The sequence below is a fragment of the Pieris brassicae genome, chromosome 1, assembly GCF_905147105.1.
Source record: "Pieris brassicae chromosome 1, ilPieBrab1.1, whole genome shotgun sequence".
Classification (NCBI taxonomy): Eukaryota; Metazoa; Arthropoda; class Insecta; order Lepidoptera; family Pieridae; genus Pieris; species Pieris brassicae.
The window spans coordinates 9,230,525-9,257,429 of record NC_059665.1 but is presented as its reverse complement, the minus strand read 5'-3'; the positions used below and the strand labels follow the sequence as shown (position 1 = coordinate 9,257,429).

General features: G+C 32.6%; 1 protein-coding gene across 2 annotated transcripts; it reads right to left on the bottom strand.

The window, feature by feature from the left end:
* LOC123708008 (equilibrative nucleoside transporter 3) lies at window positions 1–26,905 on the bottom strand. 2 transcript variants are annotated; one of them, XM_045658429.1, is made up of 10 exons: window positions 26,730–26,905; window positions 25,119–25,253; window positions 11,037–11,147; window positions 7,763–8,003; window positions 6,445–6,590; window positions 5,219–5,451; window positions 4,311–4,500; window positions 3,595–3,710; window positions 2,229–2,431; window positions 1–1,711 (listed from the first exon to the last, which is right to left on the bottom strand). In XM_045658429.1, the coding sequence occupies exons 2-10, from the start codon at window positions 25,198–25,200 to the stop codon at window positions 1,576–1,578; spliced, it is 1,458 nt and encodes a 485-aa protein (XP_045514385.1). In that variant the 5' UTR covers window positions 25,201–25,253; window positions 26,730–26,905; the 3' UTR covers window positions 1–1,575. The 2 variants fall into 2 exon arrangements, with proteins under 2 accessions (XP_045514385.1, XP_045514394.1); XM_045658438.1 differs by lacking the exons at window positions 25,119–25,253; window positions 26,730–26,905 and adding an exon at window positions 12,695–12,825.

The following is a 26,905-nucleotide window of genomic DNA, read 5'->3' as shown; positions in this document are numbered from 1 at the left end:
AATAATAGAAAAAAATTTACTTTGCAATAAATAAAATTAACAATGGCTAGCGTATGATGACAAATTACTTCTAATTTGTAATATTTGGTTTTTGTAACATACTTTTTCAACTACAAGGAAACAATATTTCTTGAAAAAAAAAACAGAAAAAACACCCAAAATAAGATGAAAACTTAAACATGCTGGAAAAAAAATATACGATGTTTTATACTTGTATTGGTGTATTAAGTGCTTCTATAATATATATATATATATATAGGTGTCAATATGGTACTTGGCGAAATAAATAGCAGCATGTCTAACAGCTCACAAGCCAGTTTACTGGCCGGAATACAGAAATTAGGATTTATTAAAAATGGATTGATTTCAAAACAATCCCATGATTACGTTACCTTTAAAATTCAGTCAAAACATGGTATTAGTACGCAAAAACTAATTCTAGAGATTACATATACATACTTTGTGCTTTAGTCAAAAATTTCAGTGCAATTCCTTTGTAGCACCCTTTAAAACAATTTGTCAGATAATTAATTAACGTCATGTGGTTTTGTTATTTCTAAGAAATATTTTTATCATGCAATATTATTTGTACAAATATGACTTGATATTTAACTCTCCGTAACTATAATACCTATGACATACCACTTTCATTTAAAAACTGTAACCAATTAAAAATGTTGCTAATGAATGTAACAAAAATGATAGTCCATAGGTTTTTTCCTTTGGATTAAAAACTTAATTCTATCAGGATAAACAAAATATAATCTACCAATATAATTTTTTAGTACATAAATGCATTCAAACAATTTTATAAATAAAATCATACATTCTAATCTAATGTAAAAACATTTCTATAATTAGATATCTGGTAATGTTTACATAGAAAAACTTATTGGAATAAATTAATCATATTATAAGAGAACATTTTGACAACGTAGTTACGTACGTATAAGAAAAATCGTATACGCTAATCAAAGATACATATGTGTTTTAAGATACCTAATTATAAAATGTCATATATGTCTTCCTAACATTCTGTACTGACTACTAAATACTCTATAAATAGTAACATTTTTAATCTATAACTTATATATTTTAATGATTTTAGTCTAGCTTTAGACTTCTTTGAAGAACACTTGAATGCATATTACTCTTATTCAATGAATCTAGTTAGGATAGGTTAAGTAGTACTTCATTCAGTCATATTAATAGCAGTGATACGGTATTAGAAATTAATGTCAACTCGATTTTTGTCTTTTTATATCTAATTTATTCAATACTTTATAGCTGTCATAATTTTATTTATAAAAATTCTGTTTATTCAGAATTTTTGCTCTCATTATGTATTTATAACTTATACAATATCAACAATATCTAACTCAACAATTTAACATGTATTTATCATCGTCAACCATTTCTACTCACGTCACACTTCACTTGACTCCCTTGCTAAAACTTGTTCTCTAGGTCATGTCATATTTTCAGAATACGATCTAGAATTTCCGCTCAAACAAGGTTTCAAAATCACTTGAGCACTATAATGTTCCAGAATGTTCCCAGATACGTAATTAGCCGCTACATGCTGGACCAGGCGCCCAGTGACACAAAGGAGGGGCCGAAGCACGAGAATGTGATTCCAGACACGATGCCCGTTACGAGCATTGCGCCACCTAACATGCCCGCAGTAGCTGCGTGCTCGGGCGCTACAGTCCTGAAGAAAATATTTCAATATATTGCACAAATATTTAAGCCGTCTCAAAGCTCATTAACTGGTACACGTTCTGAAGCAGATACATAATAAAAACGTATACAAAGAAAAATTACGTTTTCAAAGAAAATAAATTTCTTATTCTGTAATCTTATTACACACATCGTTCACATTACAATTTATTAAAATTTTGAAAATGACATGATTGTATTAATTGAATTGGAGGCGTCTCCATCAAAGCAGTGTTGGCCTAATGGCTTCAGGGTGCGTAGGTTGATCCCCGTCGCACTTTCTGTCTATGGGCATATAACATTTGCTCGTACGGTTAAGGCCAACATCGTGAAAAATTAAAAAAATCGACGACACGTGTACGACGGACCAACTTGTCTATGAAATCAAAATCATCAAAAAGCGGATGCAAGCTGAGGCCAAGACACATATAGGGTTGTGCCACTGGATTGTAATTGTGATATGGCAAGTAAAATACATCCTCAAAGAACATTTAAAAATGATTACTTACCCGCCAACATACATCATTCCAAGAGAACTTGCATGGCCAGAGCTCCATCCCATGAAGATAGCCATAGCCCAGTAAATCCAATCATTGTTAATCAACACGGGTAACGTCCGTTGTCTGCCAAGTGGCTGGTAGTTGCATAAAAGGAACAGTGGAATGAACAGGATACGCAGTGTTGTGAATACTGATAGCCATCGAGGGGTTGGCTGAAATTAATATTAACATAAAAAATTCATTGCATAAGGGTATATATAAATTGTATTTATATTAATTGAAGTCTGACAGGATTCCAGTATGTTTATGAATAAAGGGGAAAACTTTCCCTGAACGAAATTTTCTTCAATCTTAATCAATAGAAATCAAATATCAATATGAATCAATCTGATTGTCATAAACAATACATAATATACAATAATATGCCTGTTACATATATTTTGTGACTTTGGTTGGTTTAGCTTGTATTCCAGACAAAGATACACTCTACATAGCATTACGCACACTTTAATTGAGGAGTAAAGTACTTTTTAAGTTGCTAAAATTAGTAAAACCTATGCAGCTGTATGTGTTCTTTTGTCGCTTTATTATCCTAGCCCGCAATAATCTCGACTGTCGCCATCATGCATACGCATTTTCTAAGAAATTCCTACTTTTGTTTACAAATTGGGATTGCTTGTATGTGTTGTTGACCATGACTAATAAGTAGGAGTCATGGATTATCTATACGTTTTTCTTCTCTCCATTTAATAACAAACTATAACGCCATAAAATGCAGTCAGTTCAGTGTCTTTATATAGAGTTTACACTATACGTCATTACCATCAGCGCATATGGTTTTAATGTAGCTAAACTTAGGTGCACACAAGTTTATTGAAGAAACCTGCATGTGTTTTAGTAGAGCTCTGATATACCCACTGGATAGATGTGTCATTAGCATTATTGTATAATGGCACTGCGTTGGAAAGTGGGTCAAAATTAAAACAAAAAAAAATACATATTTCTGTGTTTTTATTTACTAGTTTTAAACATATTAAGATGGTTTTTGCTTTTTTAACCAAATAAAAATTATATGTAATTTTTTTTTTTTACGATTTACTTAATTTTGACGTGGACATGGTGCTTAGACAAGACGCTGTAACAGTAGTGTATGTCGAAAACTAAATTTGTATGAAAATGACATATGGTATTTTAAGTCTAGACCTAATATCAATTAATATTTGCCAATTTGTAATAACAAAACAAAGTTAAATGTAAACAATAATTACTTTGGGGTGGAAGGCATAAAAGGCTGACGAATGTTATATATATAGATATGAGATAAGTAGTAATAAGTAGGTGTGTTTGCAGATATTTTTGGTGTTATAAAACTTACATATTGCCAGAGACTAGCTGTGATATTCCCGATCATGGCCATAGCGTTGAACGTCAAGAAACACGTGATACGAGTGAACTGATCTCCAAAGAAATCCGTAGACATAGGTTTGATATCTGAAAAATACATCGAACATATAATAAACATTATGATAAAGGAAGATAATGTGAGGAAAAAAAATATGTTGTTTAACGTTAAGTGTAGCTAAACTTAGGTGCACACAAGTTTATTGAAGAAACCTGCGTGTGTTTTAGTAGAGCCTCGATATACCCACTGAATAAATGTGACGATATCATATTGGTATATGTCACTGCGTTGGAAGTGGGTCCTTTGGATTCTAAACAATTATAAAGAGTATTGTCTTTGGTTAACATAGCTTTTACACATTGAAAGAAAACAATTTTTTAGCCGGATTAAAGCTATATGTAAATAATTATATGTTTATAATAATAAAAATAGCTTCAATCCGGTAAAAAAATTGTTTTCTTTCAATTATAAAGAGCTTTTACACTTATGTTCGTCTGTTTGAACTAATGTACCATGTATGGTACTTTGATACTGCAATTTGCTTCCTTTAAAAAAAAATGAATCACCTTAAGGGGGAATATAACCTATATAACATAGAAAATTTGTTTCCAATGAAATTTGCTAAACTAATTTGACTTAAACGGAAGTTTAAATTTTATTGTAAAGGTTATACTGATAATAATTATTACCTGAATGAATTGTGGGAAATACAGAGAGAGTGACGAAGAATGTAAGGAATACATTGTAGAATTGTATGAAGCCCTGTCTAAAGATAAGTCCGTAGGGGGTCTTTTGTTTCACTGGAGGATTGTTGGTCGCTAGAGTTGGGTTCACTTGTAAGGTTCGCTCTTGCAACGTCACGTGGTAGCGGTAAAATCTCTGAAATCAAAAAGCATTCTTTAAAAAAAATTGCATCAGTTATTATTTGTTAGCTGTTCTTTAAAAGGCATTAACGCAGTCAAAGTTACATTAATTGTACTTAGATCTCAAGTTTTCTCAAGAAATCCTTTTAAGCGATTTTACCGTATATAGTAAAATATCAAAAATTTGTTTTTGATTCGCGGATTACGAATTCGCAAAAACTTAGCTCAGGATGAAAAGACAGCTATGTACATAGAAAAATGTTTATAATTAGATTTATTTTTATGGAATTCGGGGTCATTAACATTATACGTATACCTAAGTTTCGCATTTCAAAACATATCCATGTTTTAGGATATCTAAGATGTTCACGATTGACTTATAAGAAACGAGTAATGCCAATACTATTTAAATTTAGCTGAAATGGTCTTATTTACTTGTGGCAAAACTTAGGTGCTCACAAGTTTATGAGAAACTTGCAAGTGTTTTAGTAGAGCGTCGATGTACCCACTGTAAAATGTGAGAGACAGACATACTGATAACTCACTGCGTTGGAAGTGGGATATTCAATGAACGGCATCTCGCGTAATGTAAAAAAATCTAAATTTTCTAATTTTATGCAAATTTTTTCACAATTGAGAAAAAAACTTATTTTATTTGATATCGTAAGACGAAGTTATGTTTTTTTTATATTAAGTAGAAAGTCACAAGGTCGTACTCGAAAATATCTACTTACATTAAGAGGTAAGGCGAAGTAGGTGTCGAAACAGATCAGGAGCACGAATATACCACAGATAAAGTAATAGATGGCTGACGTTCGGTGGCTCTGGGTAAACTCGTCACTCGCCCAGTTCAGGAATACCACGAGAGTACCACAGATATTCGATCCTAGAACTACTGCGCCGGTGTATTGAGGAGGCAAGCGAGCTGACACACCGTATACTGAGTTTTGGAATATCGCATTGGAACCTGTATAAAGAAATTATTTCACTTATATTCTATAGTATAAAAACCGAAAATATTAGTAACTAATGTTAGACATAATAGAATATTTCCAATAGATGAATCCATCCATCAGAATTAATATTATACACAAACGCAAAAGTCAGTTTGGTTTTTCTTCTGTTATGAAAATTCCTACTTGTCGCAAGACTTAGGTGCACACAAGTTTATATAAAAAACTTGCGTGTGTTTTAGTAGAGCTTTACTGTACCCACTTTATTACTTGTGATAAATATCATTATTGATAAATCCACTGCGTTGGGAAGTGGGTTAATTACATTTATGAAATAAGACTGAATAATGCATAGTATATACTTTCACGCACCAATGGACTTTCTTTCTATGTGCGCACTTAACATTCGCTCCGGTGAAGGAAAACATCGTGAGAAAACCAGTTTGCCTTAGACCCAAAAAGTCGACGGGGTGTGTTAGGTACAGGCGGCTGATCACCTACTTGTCTATTAGATTGACAAATCACCATGAAATGCCTGCAGCTGAGTTTCAATATCGGACGTCAAGGCAAAATACAAAATACCATCCGTATCACCTCGACGTCCGTCGTTCAACAACTGGGCGTTTTCTAAGGCAGTTTTTGCCGCGTACCACCACTATGTGGCACCAGCTGCCCTCTGAAGTATTTCCGAACCAATTCGACTTAGGAAAAGAGCGTACCAATTCTTAAAAGGCCGGCAACGCACTTGCGAGCCTTCTGGCAATGTGAGTGTCCATGGGCGGCGGTATCACTTAACCTCCTGTTGTTTGCCTCCTATTACTTAAACAAATAGATACAGAAATTTGTGGTCCAGCCCAGAGAGGATTTCAAGCGAAACAATTTTTTTTGGGCTTGTAACACACTAGAAATATAAATGACGCTATATAATAGAATACTATCATAAGGATGATGGAGGACAACCCAAACAATTAGTTTTAACGAATGCTTTATTCTTTGCTTATACTAACCGCATAATAAGAAGACAGTGACCATCGTTACCCAGAAGAAAATGTCGGTCCATTCAGAGCTGTCAACCATCGCAAATATCACTGTGACGACCAACATTACGACTTCCAGACAGAGCGACCAAACGATACGAGTGGTCAAATCACCGCTGAAATTAAGATTACAAAATGCTATGCTAATACATTACTAAACCGATGAGAATAAATTACTAAGAAATTGAATTACGGAACACAAACGAAAAATTTATATTCCTTATACTAATCATTGATGTACTATTCCCATATATTGTTACTTTCTGGCTGACTGTGGGTAATTTTTTAATTAAAAACTATGGCGCGTGTCGTTTGTTTTGGATTGGTCAAACCGACGACATCGTAGATGCTATCGAAAAATCAGAAATCAACGAAAGACCATCGTTTCGTCTTTTGTTTTGCATTGTGAACGCGTTTTAGACTTCATAATTAAAATCCATTTTAATGCAGAACAAAACATTTAAGAGCATAACGAAATATTGTAGTATACTATTAAGGGAAACATAGGTAGTTGTTGCAAAACTTAGGTGCTCACAAATTTATGAGAAACTTGCAAGTGTTTTAGTAGAGCGTCGATGTACCCACTGAAAAATGTGAGAGACAGACATACTGATAAACTCACTGCGTTGGAAGTGGGAATTATTTTTATTATATAATTATATATATTTATTATTACTATAGCATTTAAATATGGTAAATTTTACAAAAAATTAATAGTCATATCATTTAAGCGTATTAAACTTCTAATCTTTGTCTTCCGTCATGTATTGTGGCAAAAATATGAATAATTATTATAGTTCCTATGGTATTCAATAAATAAATCAACGTCTAGCCAAACTCGGGTGATAGTGTTGGTAATAGTTACTATCTTTATAAAATTAATACAAATAATAATGCCATTTTAAAAGGTAAATTAAATTTTTATACACAAAATTATTATTATGAGTCTCCGACCGTTATATAAAAAATACTATACAAAGACATAAAACGAGTGGTGTATTTAGTCACAATTTGTTTTATTTGTACATACAATATAATTTTTAGTGAATTTTCTGGGGGTTTCTTTCTAACTGCACTTAAATTGGGCTTTACGTAGATGTACAGTACACCTGTATATAACAAATATACAAGCGTTCTTCTATGATAAATGTTAATAAAGAAAAATCTGAGAACTTGGCAAAACACACAAAATTTTAAAATCATGTTAGATTAATCATCCGATAGGATTTGCTATTCAAAAAGTAGGAGTGGTGAAACTCTATTACTAGTTTGTATCAGTATAACTTACCCAATTTCAACAAAAATATTGATCCAGCTGAAGATTAGGTTCGGTACTTGAGCCGCCCAGCCCATATAAGGCATCAGGTTCTCTGCATACGTAGGAGCATTTGCCAACTTGTACTTCACGAAGTAGTCTTTCGCTGTTATGAACATATTCCAAGCCGTCAAAGTCCCCAGCCCGTGGAGAATTAATGTGAGGTATATTAAATTCCATTTGTCCTTCGGCGGTACCAAATCCATTGCGATCCCTGCAGAAACGTTCGGCATTAGACCACAAAGACATAAACACTAGCATAGACTGTTTAGTTTTTAAAAGTTTACAGAAGTTGTCAATTATGAAATAATCTTGAAAAGTAATCCGTCAAGCGTGTAGATTATGAAATTAGGCTATGATCATAGAAGCAACAGAATATTTATTTTTATTTTAAGTGTTACCTGTTAATTTTAAATAATATCAAGTTCTATATTTGAAAAGCTAAGCAGGGTTTTTTTAGTATTTAAGTTAATCACATTTTTCAAGTAATATATTATTATTTCGTAATTTGAATATTAAAGTAGGGAATCTTATATACGTTAGTTACGTTTATAATAATTATGAACGCAGTGTGAAATAATGGGTTTCACTAGGTTCGATTCCCGCTGAAATGATTACTATATTATTTTTGAGGCTCAGACAGCTGTTCACCTACTTGTCTATAGACAATTCATATTTCTATTATCAATAAACTTTATGCAGAGATGTTGCACGAGGCAACAGCATATGTATTTATAATGTACGTACAGCTTATTTTGTCCAATGTTCAACACAAGCAGAATATTCAATATTCAAGACTGCATTATAATTAATTATACATTATAATTAATATTAATAATTAATTACTTACTTAACATTGAACATTGAAAAGATATATGAATGTAATGTTAGGACATTACATATGAAATTAGCGTTTCGTCGTACTGGCCATTTTGACTCCTCTTTGATTTGCAAAACAGGCCCGGCCCGGTGGACGACCGAAGACCAAAGATAATGTTTTAGTGTTTTAGTAGTAGGTCCGGGGGTACTCCACGGACCTACTTTCTTTCGGTTCCTCCTATACAAAACGTCAATTTCATATGTAAGGACCTAACATATTAATAATAATTCTAAATTCTGAATAGTAATAATACATATATATAAAATTAAATAAAAATAAGCAAAATTCTTTGATATATTTTCTTCTATGGGTAAGTAATGGCCACTGTACCTGGCAAATACTCGATTTTTTTGGTTTTATAAGGCATACCAGTTACATCACGCGGTCGAGGCTAGAACTCACGACCACTGGGTAAAGTCGCGCTTGGCCAATCATCAAATTATAATACAGACTTAGTTAATCTAACTTAAATTGATACACAATTAGGAAATGTTTCGATGCAGGCGTCAATATATACCACTCGTTAATTTAAGACGCTTCCAAAACATTATGTCAAGTCGCTTTTATACTAATGTATTGCTACGGACTTTTAATATTGACACTATTCCATTATACCTACTAAATAAAATTCAATTCTTACTGATTTTATTACTTTTATAACTAATTGAGCCTATTCTGAAATAATTCAGACATGAAAATATAACCTTATCGTTCGCGTTCTCGATAATATAAATATTTTTTGAAGGGGAAAGATAATTATGAAAATTATCCAATTATATTCCAGTGATTATTAATAGTCTTGTATTGTATTTTAATTCTTCTTTAACAGGAAGAAAAAAACACTTATACCAACTTCTATGCACAGCATAGATACGCAACATACGTACGTCATATATTTTTCTAATTCAACGCAACAAATACTAGCTCTTCCGAAATCTATATTATTCTTTCAGTAATATTCACATTCGTTACTTTAGTTCCTCTACATTTGAGAAATACAATTTCTTTACCTATATATTTGAAATTTCAAATCGCGTCTTTCAAATTGTGTATAGACTACCGCTTAATTATTAGTGCCTGAAGGAGATCGCTTAATAGCTCTTTTCTATTTTTATATTAAAACTTTGCGTATGAGTTTTAGCCGATATTCGAACCACACCAACTAGTCGATGACATCGCCTACGTAAATACGTGCACATGTTCGTTCGTAGGCGATGCCTTGTGAATATTTAGCAGAGACACATACATTTTATTATTTTGATGGGTCACTAATATATGGGATATTTCTAAATAATATAGATTACATGAAAGTGAATCGAGTTACAACTCTTGTCATTGAAAGACCAAGCATTGAATTGAAGATAGTATATTTGTTTACGTGGTAATTTTTCTTTATAGGTATAAGTACGTGTGTGCTAGTCAGATAATTGGGGTCTCAGGAGTCACTTTTGACTAGGTTTCTTAATTCGCCGTATAAGCAAGGCCCAGAATGTTCCCTAGCTAAGGCTACCACCGCTCTCGTGTATAAATTAATCCTAGGCCAACAAGACCTCATAAATATTAGAGTCGTTAACATTTTAATTCACTTAATTATAGATAAATGATTTTTTACCTTGTATTGTTATTGTTACGAAAAGGTCTTTGACGACTTTCTGTTCAATTTAATTTAGAATATGATATTTTGTATTTTAGAAACAGTTTCGACATTCAAACTTTTTATCAGTTATCGTAGATTTGCTTTTTATAACTTAGCCTAACCATTTTTCCACTATTGCGTCCTTATTTATAATAAGTAATATGTATAGATATGACACGACCAAGAGGCCGAATCGAATGTAGGACCGAGTACAGCCGCCAATAAGAAGCAAAGCAGTGCAAAGGATATTATATAGAATGTAGTACCATCAATGCACCCATAAGCACTAAAATTTAGTCCTTCTGGAACGCCCAGACGGTACTATTATGTAGCACTTCATTCGCAGTAACCCCAAATAATACTATATTATTTAGAGTGGACATTTAGTGCAATGTATTAATGAGGGCATTTCCGTTTTTGGTGATATACTCGTACAACGTTCATTGTTATAGCAGAGTTTCAATATAGGTCTTGAACTAATTAAAACAGAGGCTTTTTAAAATGTGTAAAATAATAGCAGTTCGGAAGTAAGTCCCGTCAATCAGACTTAGCGCTAAGCGTCGTTTCTGTATCTTACACCAAAATCTCTATTCAAATTACATAATCAAAATATTTATATAAAAGACGCTGGGAATGTGGACCCCAATTTGAAGACGAAAGACCTAGGACGAAGAAGAAGTAGGTTCTTAGATACATTTTCTATGGCGACGGTGTATAAATTCTATTATTACCTTTCAAATTAAGCGTATCATTGGGCAGGTTTGACCCTTCCCAGGCGGGGGTTAACCGCACCGGCTCGTTTCGAAGGAACGGCGCTTTCTCGCCCTCACTCGCATCCCAACCTAAAACAAAACAAAGATATGTTAGTTAAAAACACAGTTTAGTGCTATGGATGGTAAGATTCAGGACGAAACTTCGCGCTAAGTCTGACTCACGTATGTCAAAAATGTATTGGATTTTGATATACGGGAATCATAGTTCTCGCAAAATCTCGTCAATTAATATAACCTTATCTTAGTCGAGCCGATGTTAGGTCGCTGCAGTGCTAAATTACTTTTTTGTTATTGTTGTTACATAACATATGTGATTTTTTAAAGAATATATAGGTATGCACCAACCTTCAGTAAGATAGTTAGTAGTCAGTAGGTTAGTTTTCAGTTTCTAGTATGCATTGCTCCTAAGCTCATTAAAGTATTTGATAATTATGAAATGGGCTTTTATTTAACATAATATTGGCGACGAGGATAGACAAAATTGTTACGTCATTATAGTTTGACTGTCTTGATAATTAATATGATACAATTAGTAGTACATACATAATATTTGTGAACCAAACAAAAAAATATTTTATTTTACATAACCACCCCTGGCTCTCTTTTCGCGGACTCCAACTAAGCCTTACCTTTATTAAACTTTTACCATATATTAATTTCCTTACCAATGTTCTATAGATTCTCAACAGAAGAACAAATCACCGTTTACCGTTTAGTTTCTTCTGATATCATAACGAATTCTTCTAAAGATCGGATATAAATATCTGAACTAGTTTTAATTTTACGACATCAATAAAAAAGATCATATTTACAAGAGATTAATAAAATATCACAGAAGTTTTAGTATCAAGGCCGTGGATACACTATCCATAGAACTGAATTAAGTATAAAAGAAATGACGGTCATCTAAAACAATAATTTTAAAAAAACTCACGCGCGATTTCCCTGACAAAATTTTGAAATAAATAGAAGACTTTCCAACACAATTTCATATACGTTTTGATAACTGTATATTTATTTTAGACAAGCTAGATTTGATAGTTGAACTGTTCCAAATCAGAAGGTAAACGTTATGTATTGTTTAATTTAATAGCCAATTAGCATTACTATCGATAAAATCATTGTATGAAAAGAAAATATTTATAAGAGTCCCGTATTAAAATAAAGAAGTAACCAGTTTAAGATATAATTTTTCTACTTTTAATTCATCACAACTTTACACATGTATCTTTTGGATGCCGCATGCGAAATATCGGCTGTTGAAAGAAAATTGCGAATAATCTAAAGTTAAAGTGTTTTTCTTATATTCTAGCTAAATGCCAAAGGCGCTACAACCTTTAAAGGTCTGCTACATACACCGAGGGACTTTTTGGGTCTAAGACATGCCGATAAGAAAAGGTTTCCGGTACGAGCTGAGAGCTAAACAGAGAGTAAATTGGTGCACAGTTGGGGATCCAATCTACGACCCCAGGGATGAGAGCGCGTTAAAACTAGGCCAACACTGCGTAAATCAATTTCTCGTATTCCTTACATAGATGATTTCAAGTTAGAAATTCGATAAGACAATTTTTTTGCCATCATAGAAAAATTGTTGTTAAAAATGTATGAAGACCCACATTGAATTTATTATACAATATTCAATTCACATATATTTTCTTTGGTCCACGTCAACTTCGAACCCACAATAAAATAAACTGTGTAGTTGCTAATAATATCAGGAACTAACCAATATCAAGGTAACGTTATCGTAGGCAGTAAAGCTTTTATTCTTGTTAATAAATTGCTAGTCGAGCACAAAACCTAATTTACTTGCTGCTGATATTCTCCACATAGTTATACCCGCAACTACGTCTACGTAAAATAAATAATTTTACACCAAGAAACTCAGTTCAATATTTCAAATCTATTTATGGTCTATGTAAAACTGTGAAAAAATTCGTGTTTTAAATCAATAAAATATTATAGGACGTATGTTCAATGGTACCCCTCGCGAGATGAATTAGATGTGAGTACCTTTAGTGTACATTAAATGTCAAATTAAAAAAAAACACTACAACATAGCTTTTAAAGGTCAAAATTTAAAATTAAAGCATGTACTCAAGAGATGTGTTATATTTCACTTACTTCTGGAAAGTGTCTTTGTGTTGAACCAGAGTAGTGGAATAGAACTAAAGGATAAACATATGCGTCTTAATTTCAATTTAAGAAAACGGCGATTGACGCTGTGACAAGAATTGTTGCTCATGATACATTGGAAGATTGCCGTATAAGTGTATCGCTCAAAAATAGTCGTTAATTAAGCAGTCGTGTTTCAGTATTTGTGTAGGGTCGCAAATTATTCCTACCACGCAAAATCTGTGGTAGGAAAAATTTATATGGAGTGGACATTTTAGATAGTTGTTAGCATTCTTATAACTGCAGCTGAATTGCATGACGGACTTCGAGGCAGAATACGAAACTCCCCCAGATCACCGAAGTTAAATTTTAAAGACACTGCTAGCCGCGTTCAACCAGTTGTCCAATGAAGTATTTTTGAATTAAATCGACTTATGGTCTTTCACAAAAATAGAGAACCGAACACTAGTGAGACTTCTGGCAGTGTGAGTGTCTTTGAGCGGCGTTATCACGTAACATGAGGTGACCCCTGGCCCCTTTGCCCCCTATCCGATTATATATTTGTCCATATACATTTACAATGTTGGGAATAGTGCTATCGTTATTTATTGCGCTTCCTTAAATTACCCTTACGAAACCCTTAACTGAAAGAAGCCACTTCAATATAATTGTGTTCAAGTGCTACCCACCCTTTGGCATTATTGTTATTTACCAAATTACATAGTTTCAATTATACCTACGACCAAACTTAAATAGACTTACATAATATATATTCATTAATTTTAACCTTATTTTCTAGCATAACAGCAACTGAACACTAATTCGATAGAAAAAAATTAAACATAAACCTTTTCGTAACAATTAATAATAGACAATTTCGTTTTAGTTCAACTGATTATGACGGCATTATCCACAATGAACACGTATAATGCACGTGTAAATACTGCAATCTCTTAGTAAGTTAGTGCGTGTCCGCGTCAAAACGATCATTAGTTACATTTCAATGGCAACATGAAGGTTTTCCCCCAAATTTAAGTGTTTTTTATAGAAAACTTTATTTTAAAATGCGCAATTCTATACTAGTTGTATTAATCCTTAAAACCAACTACTAAAGTAACCCAAATGTGTAACTAAGCGAGGCTATAACTAATACTCCAAGATCGAAGTAAACGTACAAAAAGCTCTAAAAATTATGCGTCACAAGAAAATGAGAATGTCAAGAAATATTATCATTAATACATATAGGTTACAGCCATTTTATACTACTTAAATGTATTTTTTATTCATATTAGATATTACCTATCAAACCGAGTGTACAATAAAATCTTAGGGGTTAGGTACTAGGGGGCCGCAACCTAACTCATCTGCATTATGTACTCTACCCGTAAGTATATAAGTATATAGACAACAAACCATCCGAACATGTATTTATTTTATTTATGTCGTAATATCATTGCACCCAAGCGCACTATATTAATGCGCTGGAACGCCTAGACAATACATTGATGTAGCACTTGTACGCAGTAACCCCAAACAATATTGCATTATTCGGAGTGGACATTTGGTGCAATTTCTCTAATATTACAACTATACGAACTATAGTTTGGACATAAGGTATGTACATATAGTATATACAAAATACGTATATTTAGTCCACGTCGTCATCTACAATGCCTATAATCGGCTACAAATCACTGCAATGACGTCATACCCTGGGGCCTTCGGGCGACCCAGTCAGTGGATAGTTTGGTCGAGGACATTGCCTTTAAGTTAGAGGACCTGTTCCCTATAAATCCTCCAGAATAATAATCCCGTAGCTAAAGCCGCAGCAGTAACTAGGATCCTATTGGCTTCTGGTTGCATCTGTTTCCGTAATTTTTTCAATAGACATTTATTATAATGAAGCGTATAATCGGTATGGAGCAGTGATCTTATAATAGCTCAAGCTTGCGACTCGAGCTTAACAAGGCATTGCTTCCAGATTCCAACTGTGCACCAGAAATTCTATTAATTCTAAGGGCAATTACCTCTGTAACAGCTTTTAAAATTCTTCTACATGAATACTTCTTAACGATACCCTATGCTGCTCAATCGTTCTGTAATTCCTTTCTTTTTCTTCTTTTGTATTGCATTGAAATTCACCAACCGTACGATTAGCTTTTAGTTTTTAGTCCATTTTTTATTTTATTAGTATTTCAATATTGGATTAAGTTTGGTAATTGTATAATTTTTCAATGTTACTTGTTATTTTATTTTTGTCCTTTGTATTTCACCCTCAATAGGGTTGCTGGAAGAGATCGCTTGTTAGCAATAAAGTCGCCCATTACATCGCTAATAATGTATGTTACATGTTTTTTTATTTGTAATGTAATAATAATAATAGCTTTTTAATTCAGATTCTCTTACATTTAAACAGGGACAGACAACCTGACCAAAATGGTTCCTAATAAATTTATTATTTTGCTACGTGCATTAGATTTAAGATTACGATTATTTTATAAGAATAGCTATGTAAGTTAAAAGAGAATGCTTTTTATTATTACTATACATTTTAACACATTTATATTTATATGTCTTTTTAGGTATCTAAAATGTGTGCCCTTTTTTGCGAAAGGCCTCCTCCAAATCCCTCCATTTTTAGTTTAAATAAATAAATAGCCTTTTCTCGTATGGTGAAGATCGTGAAGAAACTGTTATATCTCTGTGTAAGAATCAAACTCGAGTCTGAGCGCGAACTGTTCACAAATATAAAAATGCAATACGTTTAGAATAAGTCATACCGAGTCTCGACTCTGAGATCCTTAATGAATGACTCTGGGTGCCACTGTTAGTCTTAATACTCTGCTTTATTATTTTCATCCATTAGGCAACATTATCTATGCGTCAACAATAGAAAGTGGTAAACGGCTCGTCATTATCTCATTATTATCATTCTCGGTTATCTGAGTTCAGTACACTGCAATTACGTAATTGCTTGTTAAAGTCACCCCTATTTGTTTAGTTAGCTACTGATTTGAAAATTTATGATTATAATTTTTAATAGGCATGTAGGTAACCTTCTGTGCCTAACACGTCGACTTTTTGAGTCTAAAGCATGCCGGTTTTCTCACGATCTTTTCATTCGAAATATCATTGGTGTATTGCCATAAAATAAAATAAGGATCGATGGTGCACAGCCGGGGATAAAACCTACGAACACAGGGATGAGTCTCTCATTGAAACCATTAGGCAAACACTGTTTTAAAACTTCTGTAGAAGTATACCAATATAATAATGCCCCATAATGATCAACAATTTCGATACTCAGGAGTGCGTTGCCCTTTCAGATCTCTTTCCATCACAAAGAGACAATTGAATACTTAACAACTGATTTAATATTACGGATGTGAGGATTGTATTAAATTAATATATTACGAACATAAATTCATTTCAACATAATTATGAATGTTTCAAAACATACAGATTATACAATCGTTTTGTATTTAATAATTTAATTTTGTTTGTTTCAGTATTCGATCCGTTCTTGATTTGACCTCGGCTGAATAATCCTACTCAACAACAAATTAAATCGTTAAAAGCTTTTAATATATAGGTTTGTGTTCTGAAGAAGATTCTTATATAGTCGTTCTATATCTTTTGTTTTTGGTATTATCTAGAGCAGGGATTCCCATGCCCCACAAGGGAACAATTGGATTGTTAAGGAGGGCTATAGAAATCTGTTGGATGTAACACAATATTGCGACTTGAGACAGAAGCTAACCAATTTGGTACCTAATATAAAATCTCTGTGCAGCAAGCATCAAGAGCAAGGATCTCACTAAATTAAAATGAAAAATTTTATATAGAAAAATCTTTTTTAAATCTTTTTGAAATTTGAATTTCAGTTTTTCATTGTTTTGAAAATTTACTTACTGTGTTCCGTTAACAATTTACTAGTGATTTCTTCCTAAAACTTCCATATGTTTTTTAAGTGTACAGTTGAATATTTTAAAATTATACATTTTTTTCATATAAGAATTTTAGAAAGTCTAAGGTGTGTGGCACAAAAAGTGTTGAGTATCATTGTTGATCTAGAGATATTTAAAAATAAGACGAAAAATCAAAATCCTCCTCATAACATGTAAATGCAGTTTCATATGATTTAAAAGCCTGAATTGTTCAATCGAATTTCATTGATTCAGTCCAAACTCTAGTTATTAGAAGTATACTGTCACATTTGTACTATAAATAATTCTGTAAAAAAACAGAAATCATTTTTAGAAAACCCAAATAGCCCAGCAAACCTTTATTATACTTTACTCCTAAAAAGCACGAAACTCTGCCCTCAAATCCTTCATTCCAACATTTTCCAGCCAATAAACAAATTGAAAACTCTAGGTAAAAAAGTGAGGCAGGAACTAGCCCTTTCCAACGCTATACACAAGAACAATAGGCCTGCATAATGGTTCAAGCTCTTTTGAAAATCCTCGCTGACTCTTCAACTTAAAGCGTCATTTAAAGCTCACGGAAGCTTTTTAAAACATTGTATACTAAGGTGTGAAGTAGAAATGCTTATTTAAAATCCTTTGATTTAAATTCTCATTACCGTGTAGTGTCGTTCCGAGTTGAAAATTATCAATATATAAGAAAATTAACAAATAAATGCGGCGCTCAAATATACACTTGGGTATGACCATAAATAAAACATGAAATATAAATATAATGAATCGAAATTAATTTATTCATATATATAAATAATGGCAGGTCTACGTTTACGTTTCCTACAGTTCGTAGTACTTGAACTAGAACCTTTATTTAATTATGGTTTAACTTAAACGTTTATCTATTAAAGCACAAACTTTCCAAACACTTGATCAATTTACGATACGAAGGCTTTTCAAACGACGTCTAATTATTTTGTTTAATATTCGTTTTTCTTAGCATCTATAAACGTGTTTGCTCTACTAAAATAAATATTAGTGTAAGCTTGGCTAAACAGTGATTACATGTTAACGTTATTACAATGACGGCCTAAATATTTGCGTCAAAGCATAATTGTATATACCAGTTTATGATTATACGGGCCAAAATTATTCTAGTATTCTATGTTGTAAATGTTATTAACCAGGCTTCTAAGCTTTGTGTCAGCTCGCTACAGGTATCATTTCTGGCTCAGTTCTTAACACACGTTGTTCAGTTGTTTTACATTTCTATTTATTTATAAAAGCTTGCTAACGCTCGGCGTTCTAATACGTTGGTCAAATAAAATACAATATTTAACGTGACTAGCACTTATAGGCAAACATAATATACACGAAGAGATTTAAAAAATCCACCAAAAAAACTACATGGAATTCGATTTCAAAGTGTGAGGAGAGCAATTTTGGATTTCCAGACGTAGCTCATTTATCACAATGCTCAATCTGGATATCGAAAAGGTTTGACAAAAATGCGTTTTTCTGAACTGATGTCTGAGTTTTTAAAGCATTTAGGTAAGGAATAGAATTTACCTACATCGCACTACGCAATTAATAAATAATCCAGAAATTCTGTAATTAAAAAGATATTGTAATTCCCATACCCCAAAGTCAGACGCCTAACCAGATTTCATTATTAAACCGTTAACTGAAATTGTATTTATCGAATAAAAAGCGAGTTTAAACCTCTTAAGTATTGAAGCGAAATATTTCATACTTATACTTTGTCTTACTTAACCTAGCAAAACGAAGGTAACAAGGTACAAATCGATTTTCATTACGAGTAAAATTACATACAAGATGTTTGTTATGCAAAACGTAAACAATAGCTTACGTTACTGCAAATTCCGCTATAAAATGTTGAATCATCCGAAAATATTGTTTTACCATTTATCGTACAGTACAAACAAGTTACTCTATTTTTAATATGTATAATTAATATAATGCGATTGTGTAAGAACACATAACTTTTTTAACAAATATTGGGGGACCTCAGAACTACACGTACTTTTCTCATACAGCGGATAAACATTACACAAGACTTATAGCGTTCAGCCTTTGTTTTATAAATTAATATTAGGTCCTTACATATGAAATTGGCGTTTTGTCGTACTGGCCACTTTGACCCCAAATACCTCCTCTTTGGTTAGGAATTTCAAATTCAAATTTGTACGGCTATTTACTCATGTATTTGTGCTTCGATGACCGTCATTCATTTGTTTTTTTCTGTTTGCGTCACTCATTTTACAAAATGGAAAACTTAAAGTATCGCATTATTTACGAGTACGAGTTCCGCCGTGGCACTAGTGCTGCGGAAACGACTCGAAGGGTGAATGATGTGTATGGCGGTCATGTTGGAAAATAAAACACAGTTCGGTTTTGGTTCCAACGTTTTCGTTCTGGAAATTTCGACCTGCAGAACAAGCCCCGTGGACGGCCTGAGATCCAAGTTGATAATGAAGTATTGAAGGCTATTGTGGAAGCGGATCCATCGCAAACCACGTCCGAGTTAGCTGCAGGCTGCGGTGTTAGTGATAAAACTGTTTTAATTCACTTGAAGCAAATTGGGAAGATTAAAAAGCTTGAAAGGTGGGTACGTCACGGATTGTCTGAAGCAAACCGGCAAACGCGCGTCGACTGCTGCGTTACATTACTGAACCGGCACAATAATGAAGGTATTTTAAACCGAATCATTACCTGTGATGAAAAATGGATTCTTTACGATAATCGGAAGCGCTCAGCTCAATGGTTGGATCCTGGCCAGCCAGCCAAATCCTGGCCCAAGCGAAAATTAACCCCAAAAAAGTTACTTGTAGGCGTTTGGTGGACTACTGCCGGTATTGTTCATTGCAGTTTTCTCAAATCTGGCCAGACTATTACGGCTGATGTCTATTGTCAGGAATTGCAAACCATGATGGAAAAGCTAGCGGCTAAACAACCTAGGCTGGTCACACGCTCCACGCCACTGCTACTTCACGACAACGCTAGACCACACACTGCACAACAGACGGCTACCAAATTAGAAGAGCTTCAATTGGAATGTCTAAGACATCCTCCGTACTCCTTGGACCTTGCTCCAACAGATTACCATTTTTATCGAAATTTGGACAACTTCTTGCAAGGGAAAAAATTTAACTCTGATGAGGCAGTCCAAATCGCCTTCACAGATTTTATTGATTCCCGTCCGACTGGTTTCTTTAAGAAAGGGATCAATGAACTACCTATAAGATGGCAAAAGTGCATAGAAAACAATGGTTCATACTTTGATTAATTAAATATATTATATTTAAAAATATTCGACTTTTTGTTCCTCCCATACAAAACGCCAATTTCATATGTAAGGACCTAATATATTAATATTTTAAACTGACTGGGAATAAAATTTAGACGGACAGACATTCAAATAGGAATGAACCGTCATCGTCGTTCAAATGCAAGTGGCAAATAAGGAGAATATAAAGCAGAAATTTAAATTTTTAGGTTTATTTATTGTAAGTCTGGGTTCGATAACTTCTTATCGTATATATTAGCTATGCATTATGAGCGTGACAATTGACATGAAAATTATGCATGTATGTAGGAATATCTTACTGTAAAAATTGAAAATAAGGAAATGAATAAATGGTGTTTTTTTTTGATCTACCATAAACTTAAGGTTATCACGCACCAGTAAACGTGATCTTTAGCTACATATAGTGTGTTCTTGCCGTAAACCGTAGGTATTAGTTAAAATTTTAGGGCTAACTTACAGAAAGGTAGCTAAGCGATTTAAGTCAAATCTAGCAAAAGATTTAAAACATTTCTATAGTTTCGTCGCTGTCGTTTTTTATATAGATAAATCATTTTCAGACAATCTAATCAGATCGGTTCGAAGATATTTTAAGGGTAGTGAATCTTAAAAAATCTGCACTCAATACATGCTTACGTTTAGTTCGTAATACGTCAAAATATTTCAACTACGTTCTAAGTCAAGCTTCCGTTACGATGTTTGTATGTTCCTGATAACCACGGAATGACTGTTGCTCAACAGGTTTTAGCATAATCTTGTTATTACTAGGGCAAGGACTTACAAATTAACATCTTCCCTAGAAGCCATACAAATAAATTGTTAGTAAAGCAATAAAAAAACACCCTACAGCCTGGAAAATTATTAATAAAAGAAATTTTGTTTATCAACAAAATTTCTTATTTGAATTAAACAATCACTTTATTTGACATTAAAATTCCTAAAACATCATATATTTTATTTAAGCAAATAGTGTGATTAACTTGTAGGATAAATTCATTTTACAATTATTTGGCTTTTATATTTATTTATTTAATACTTTTAAATAAACCATGCAGTAGAGCACGAAATATTATATTGAAAACACACAGACCTCACATACCACATTTAAGAAAATAAAATTTAAAACGAGCTGAAATATTTCCAACATTTTTTAATTAAACGCTAGAGTAGTACTTAATGCCCGTTCCGAAATTCCTTTAAGTGCCATTGCAATTAAAGAGTTGGCAGGTAGATCTGGCTTTTGAGATTCGCGGATAGATTGAATTATTACCGCAAAATATAAAATCTTCACTATCTTGATTTCTATACAAATTTGAAAATAACGCTTCGACAGGACATCTATATATATAAAAATATTCCCCTATTTCCCTTGGTCACGGCATCACGCGTGAACGGCCCGACCGGCCGATGGACCGATTTCGCTAATTATTTTTTAGTTGTGTCATTGTTTGTTATTGTCAGGATAAAGTTCTGATAAAAGAAAAAATAAGAAAAATGCGCGGAAAAGTAGAACATGTAAGAATACTTAACCACCATATTAATTAATCATGACTTTTGTGGCTTTTACAATTCAAACTTTTTTCATGTATAGTAATGGCTTTTGACATAACATTGACAGATTACGTGCTGCAAATATCGCCAAAGAGGATGTCAAAAAATGAATATCGTTTACAAATGGTCAGTTATATGTCGCCTGTTCCCGTGTCGGAATACCAACACAACTATTTATATACGCGACAGAAATATAAGCAAAGAATATGGTATATCATAAAGCATTAGAATTATAAACACGTTGTTTCTGAAATATTTTTTTAGATAATTATACCTATTCGAAATCAATATTCATAGTTAAGACAGGACGTCTGTCGGGTCCGCTAGTTATAAAATATTTTTTAATTAATAAAGCCTTTGTTACCTATTGATAATGATTTTCAGCGATTTATTTTAATGGAAGTAGTAGATTTCATTTTTTTCGTTTCAACATATAAAAATGCAAATTATAAAAAGTAGATTTGGTTTCATTAATTTAACGAGTCTCGGTTCTATTCATATTAGGTGATCAAAAACTTATTTTACGCATTAACCTAACGCCTACTTCAATGCTTTGAAAATAGCGGTGAATGAACTTTGCATTAAAGAGGTTATGAGCTTGACTGTACTGAGTAAAAACTCAGTGCTCTGTATCGCAAAATTAAAAGTTTAGTTCTAAGTATTTTAATTAAATTAGATTTCTAGTTCTGTTAAACTTTTAAAATAAAATAAGCATTATTTACTATTACCAAATACTTCTCGTAAGCGAAAAGATTTACTAAAGTGCCAAAAACGTCACCGCTGATAAAAAAATAATTTCATTTCAGCCGCATCAACGCGTAATTTAAATCACTATGGGCGAAACAATGGTATTGTGATCAAATACAAAATTTATTTCTATCAAAAGACTAGATATTACTAAAAAAATCTCTCAAGGTGTCGCACGGACGTTACATATTTTGGAATTAATGTAATGTCAGGGATAATGGAGCAATCTAAGGATAAAAGAATCTTTGATTAGTCCAGTACATTCAATTATGAGTACAAAATTATTAATATACACATTTAGATCGAAAGTACAAGCTAGCCTGTGCTCGAATAAGGATTACTACTACATAATAAGCCAAATTAGCTTTTCCTGTGTAGCTTGATTTCTCAATCAGTTCATAAGAAAACTAGTGACCTTTTACGCTCTTCTTTATCAATAATCACAAACGTTTTTTTACCTATACGCTACTATATACTTCAATCAATTAAATACATGTTTTATCACGTTTATTTGAAACTTGCATTACGCTTTTAGGGTTTTACAGGAATTACACAAATTCGAAAATAAGTTAATACGTATGGTTCGGAATCGTTGAATTTCGTTTTATGGATTTGAATTTTCAAAATGTATAATCTTGTAGTAATAAAGTTTTTCATTATTTTCTAATATATCGTAAAGATAGACTCAGTGAATTATGAAACACGTTTATTCACATCAGGAATAAGAGGCTTTATCTTTCTTTTACTAAAATTACATTCTTGGTTCAAGTACAACGAACGTACATTGAATGATAAAGCAAGTTTGTGTGACACAGATTTTACGACCTACGCGACGTTATGTCTATTTTGTTTGATCAATTAGCAAACATAACTGCATCGACACTATGGATTACCTCAACTTCGATAGTATTTTCGCCATAAATACAAATTCTTATAAAGTTAAGAAAATATGATTTATTAACAACAAAAGCGTAATTTTAAGAGTTAAAGTTATCGTGAATTAATACGAAATTATAGTTATGAACCCCTTATCATGAAATAGTATCTTGATTCCGCAGCAATTTGATGGGAGATGTGTACTTTTAGTCCAACTCGAGACTAACAAGTATCTATAAATGCTTGTCTCGCCTAAATTTACAATTTGTAACAGTAACGTGATCGCTCATGCGTAACACGATATTGTCGAACTTCAGATAACCGAAATTATTATTTCCAAACAGTTATTTGAACGTGAAACAGATATTTATACTTGTATTTTATATTTAGAAGAAGCGAATAAATATAAATGAGCTTTTCAATTAAACTATCGTTATAAAACAAAGCGGATAGAGGCAATTTGTGAGAATGTTTCATGCATCCTGAATCCGTTTCGACAGCGAAATTGTTTTGAGTTGGAAGGAACAGCTTTACAACCTGGCTAGATATGATTAATTAAACAAAAATCTGCCACTTGTTAACGGTAAAATATGGCTACTAGTATTACTAGTTGTTTTGGGTGAGAAAGATCGGATTCCCATACAACTTAGATATTAATTGATGTCTCGAAATTTAGACCTATAGAAAGCTATAAGATCGCAGCTTTGTATAGGTGCTCACTTTCAAATCTCAGTTGAAATTCCTCAATCGAAAAAAACGTGTTGCTATTACTCCTACCTCCGACAAAGTATCGGAATTTAAAGTGAATCAATCAATTATGGCGCCCTAAAACGTTTCTAAGGCGTATAAATTGGTATTAAGAGAAGTCATGGCCATCATATAACGTCAGATTAGAATAGGTGATGCAATCATCTAGGTATGTCATAATCGCTTTTGTAGTCAAGTAAAGATACGTGACATTGCAAAATAAAAATGCAAATATTATTTACTGAACTGTGAGACAAAAGCCTTGGCATCTTTCAAGCTTCATAATTAATAAGTGTTATTGTTAGGCAGTAAGTACCTTTTTTACCGATGAGATGTCATTTAGAAGACTAGTGTCACTCTAAACATTCTACAGTTTAACTGGTAAGGCGGATTTCCCAACAGTTAAATAGTAACAATAAAGTTCAAACGCTATATGACACAATTGACCAAATAAACCTATCCTACCAGTGGTAGGGAACAAATTTAATTTTGATTTTAACTAAGACCAGGCCATCAACAGTTACAGCCTTATATGAAACCGCTTAGCTATGACAGATTTTTACTTTTTATCTTAATCTTTTATGAATCTCCTGGTTGTATATTTTATTTATTATTGTATTATTTCTGAGTCGAACAAGTCATTCTATTTGTTATGCAAGACATGCTTAATATTTTACAACATACATAAAATACCGTATCATAGAGAAGTTTTTGGTATAAGTATTATTAAACTTCAGGAATAACTTAATAATGACTCACGTTTCTGCGGCATAACAGTAGCGTTGCGGTCAGGGCGCAAGAGGCTCTCGGCCTCAGCTCCCCCCTGGTGCGACATCTCCATGCCTTATAGATCCGATCATAAAACTGATATGGACATCTGTGGGTGTGGTAGATCTAAAACATAAAAAATATAAATAATAAGAATAGACTTTTCTATGACCAAATTAATAATTGCTCATACAGTGAAGACATAGCTATAAAAACAGAATGTTTTGTTATCAAATCAAGTCACAGAATACAAAACTAGGTTACAATACACCCAATCTTACATATTATGTGTATAAAATTGAAAACTTAAACAATCCCAATGAATTATTTTATCAACATTGAAATAACAATAGGTATAGCAACATTTATTGTTATCTGACAAAATTCGTAAACAAGGTAGCAACAACAATTTAGAACAATAATATTTTTATTACAAAAGCTTCATTTGATAAAAAGATTTACATTATATCATTAAATTGTGTAATTATATCTAATCTTTATTTTATTGAGTTTAAAGCAAGAAGTGTAATGATGAAATACAATTTAGTTTCTTATATTCATTGGGTCTGATACTAAAGAATTATACTGCTAGGTAAAGTAGTAAATAATTGTATGTCAAAGAGTAACTGTTGAATATTCTGTCAAAATTAAGTTTATGAAATGATGACTCCCAAATTCCCTATACTACTCAATAATTTATCACAATAATGTAAATAAGTATGTATTAGAGCCTATTAAGTACACCTTGTTGCAAGGCTTTTATAAAATCTATATTTTCTAATAGCATTGCTCAAGACAGTAATGAATTAATAAAAGTGTTTGTAGACACTGATTGTGTTCAATACGAGTATTATTGAATTGTCTTTATTGTTGTTTGACCTCTACACATTGCACTGATTGCGATAAATATCATGGGCAACATTGTAACATATTTTCACAGGCTACATGCGATTAAATTAAAAATCAATTAAGATCTTTGAAAACACCACTAGACAACACTGTCAAATGATTATTCATAATTCATATGATACCCACTGTATTTTTACTTTTTATAGAGCTAATGGGCAGGATTCTCATCTGACGTTGGATGATATCACCTCTCATGCATGCAGAACTTCTTATTGAAATAGAAGTAACATCAATTTTAGAGCCTCATTAAAAATAATGATTGCATCGATATATTGATAAAATCAAAATCTAGATTTATCATTTATTTCTTTATTAGATCAGAATTGAATAAATTTAATATCATAGTTACAAATTTGAATTTAAAAAACCCAACAACCCTTATGTAGAAAATATTTCAGTGTATAGGAAGTTAAGGAGTTTTAAGAATATAAGCTTTTGAATTTGTGCCGAAAACTGCGAAAAGAATCAGGTATATAGAAAAATCATAATTATATTATTTTAATAAATTTCGGGGTCAAACCAATTTACCGAAACCTACAATTTAATATCAATAAAGACAGAAGCAATTCAGTTAAAGAAAGATTTGAGTTACTTTTGTTAATTGAATACATTTTACTCATCAAGTGCATAAAGCGCGTGGTCGCACATGGATAAATTATTTCCAAATTTAAAAAAAGTTGACATAAGACTTACCAATTCATAACAAAGCCAGCATTTTAAAAATGTTCTTGAAAATGAGGTAAATATTTAAAACTTAAAATAATACTATTCATTTGTTCATTAATTTTCTATTTTGCTATTGCAACACGTGCACGCGCCACACAAGTCAGCCACAACCAGTTGACACCACAGACTACAAACTAAAGAGT

Coding starts and splice junctions, on each gene's coding strand:
- LOC123708008 (XM_045658429.1), bottom strand. CDS start 25,200: ATGGAGATGTCGCACCAGGGGGGAGCTGAGGCCGAGAGCCTCTTGCGC. Junction 11,148..25,118: donor TACTGTTATGCCGCAGAAAC/GTGAGTCATTAT, acceptor GTTTTGTTTTAG/GTTGGGATGCGAGTGAGGGC. Junction 2,432..3,594: donor CAGCTAGTCTCTGGCAATAT/GTAAGTTTTATA, acceptor TATTAATTTCAG/CCAACCCCTCGATGGCTATC.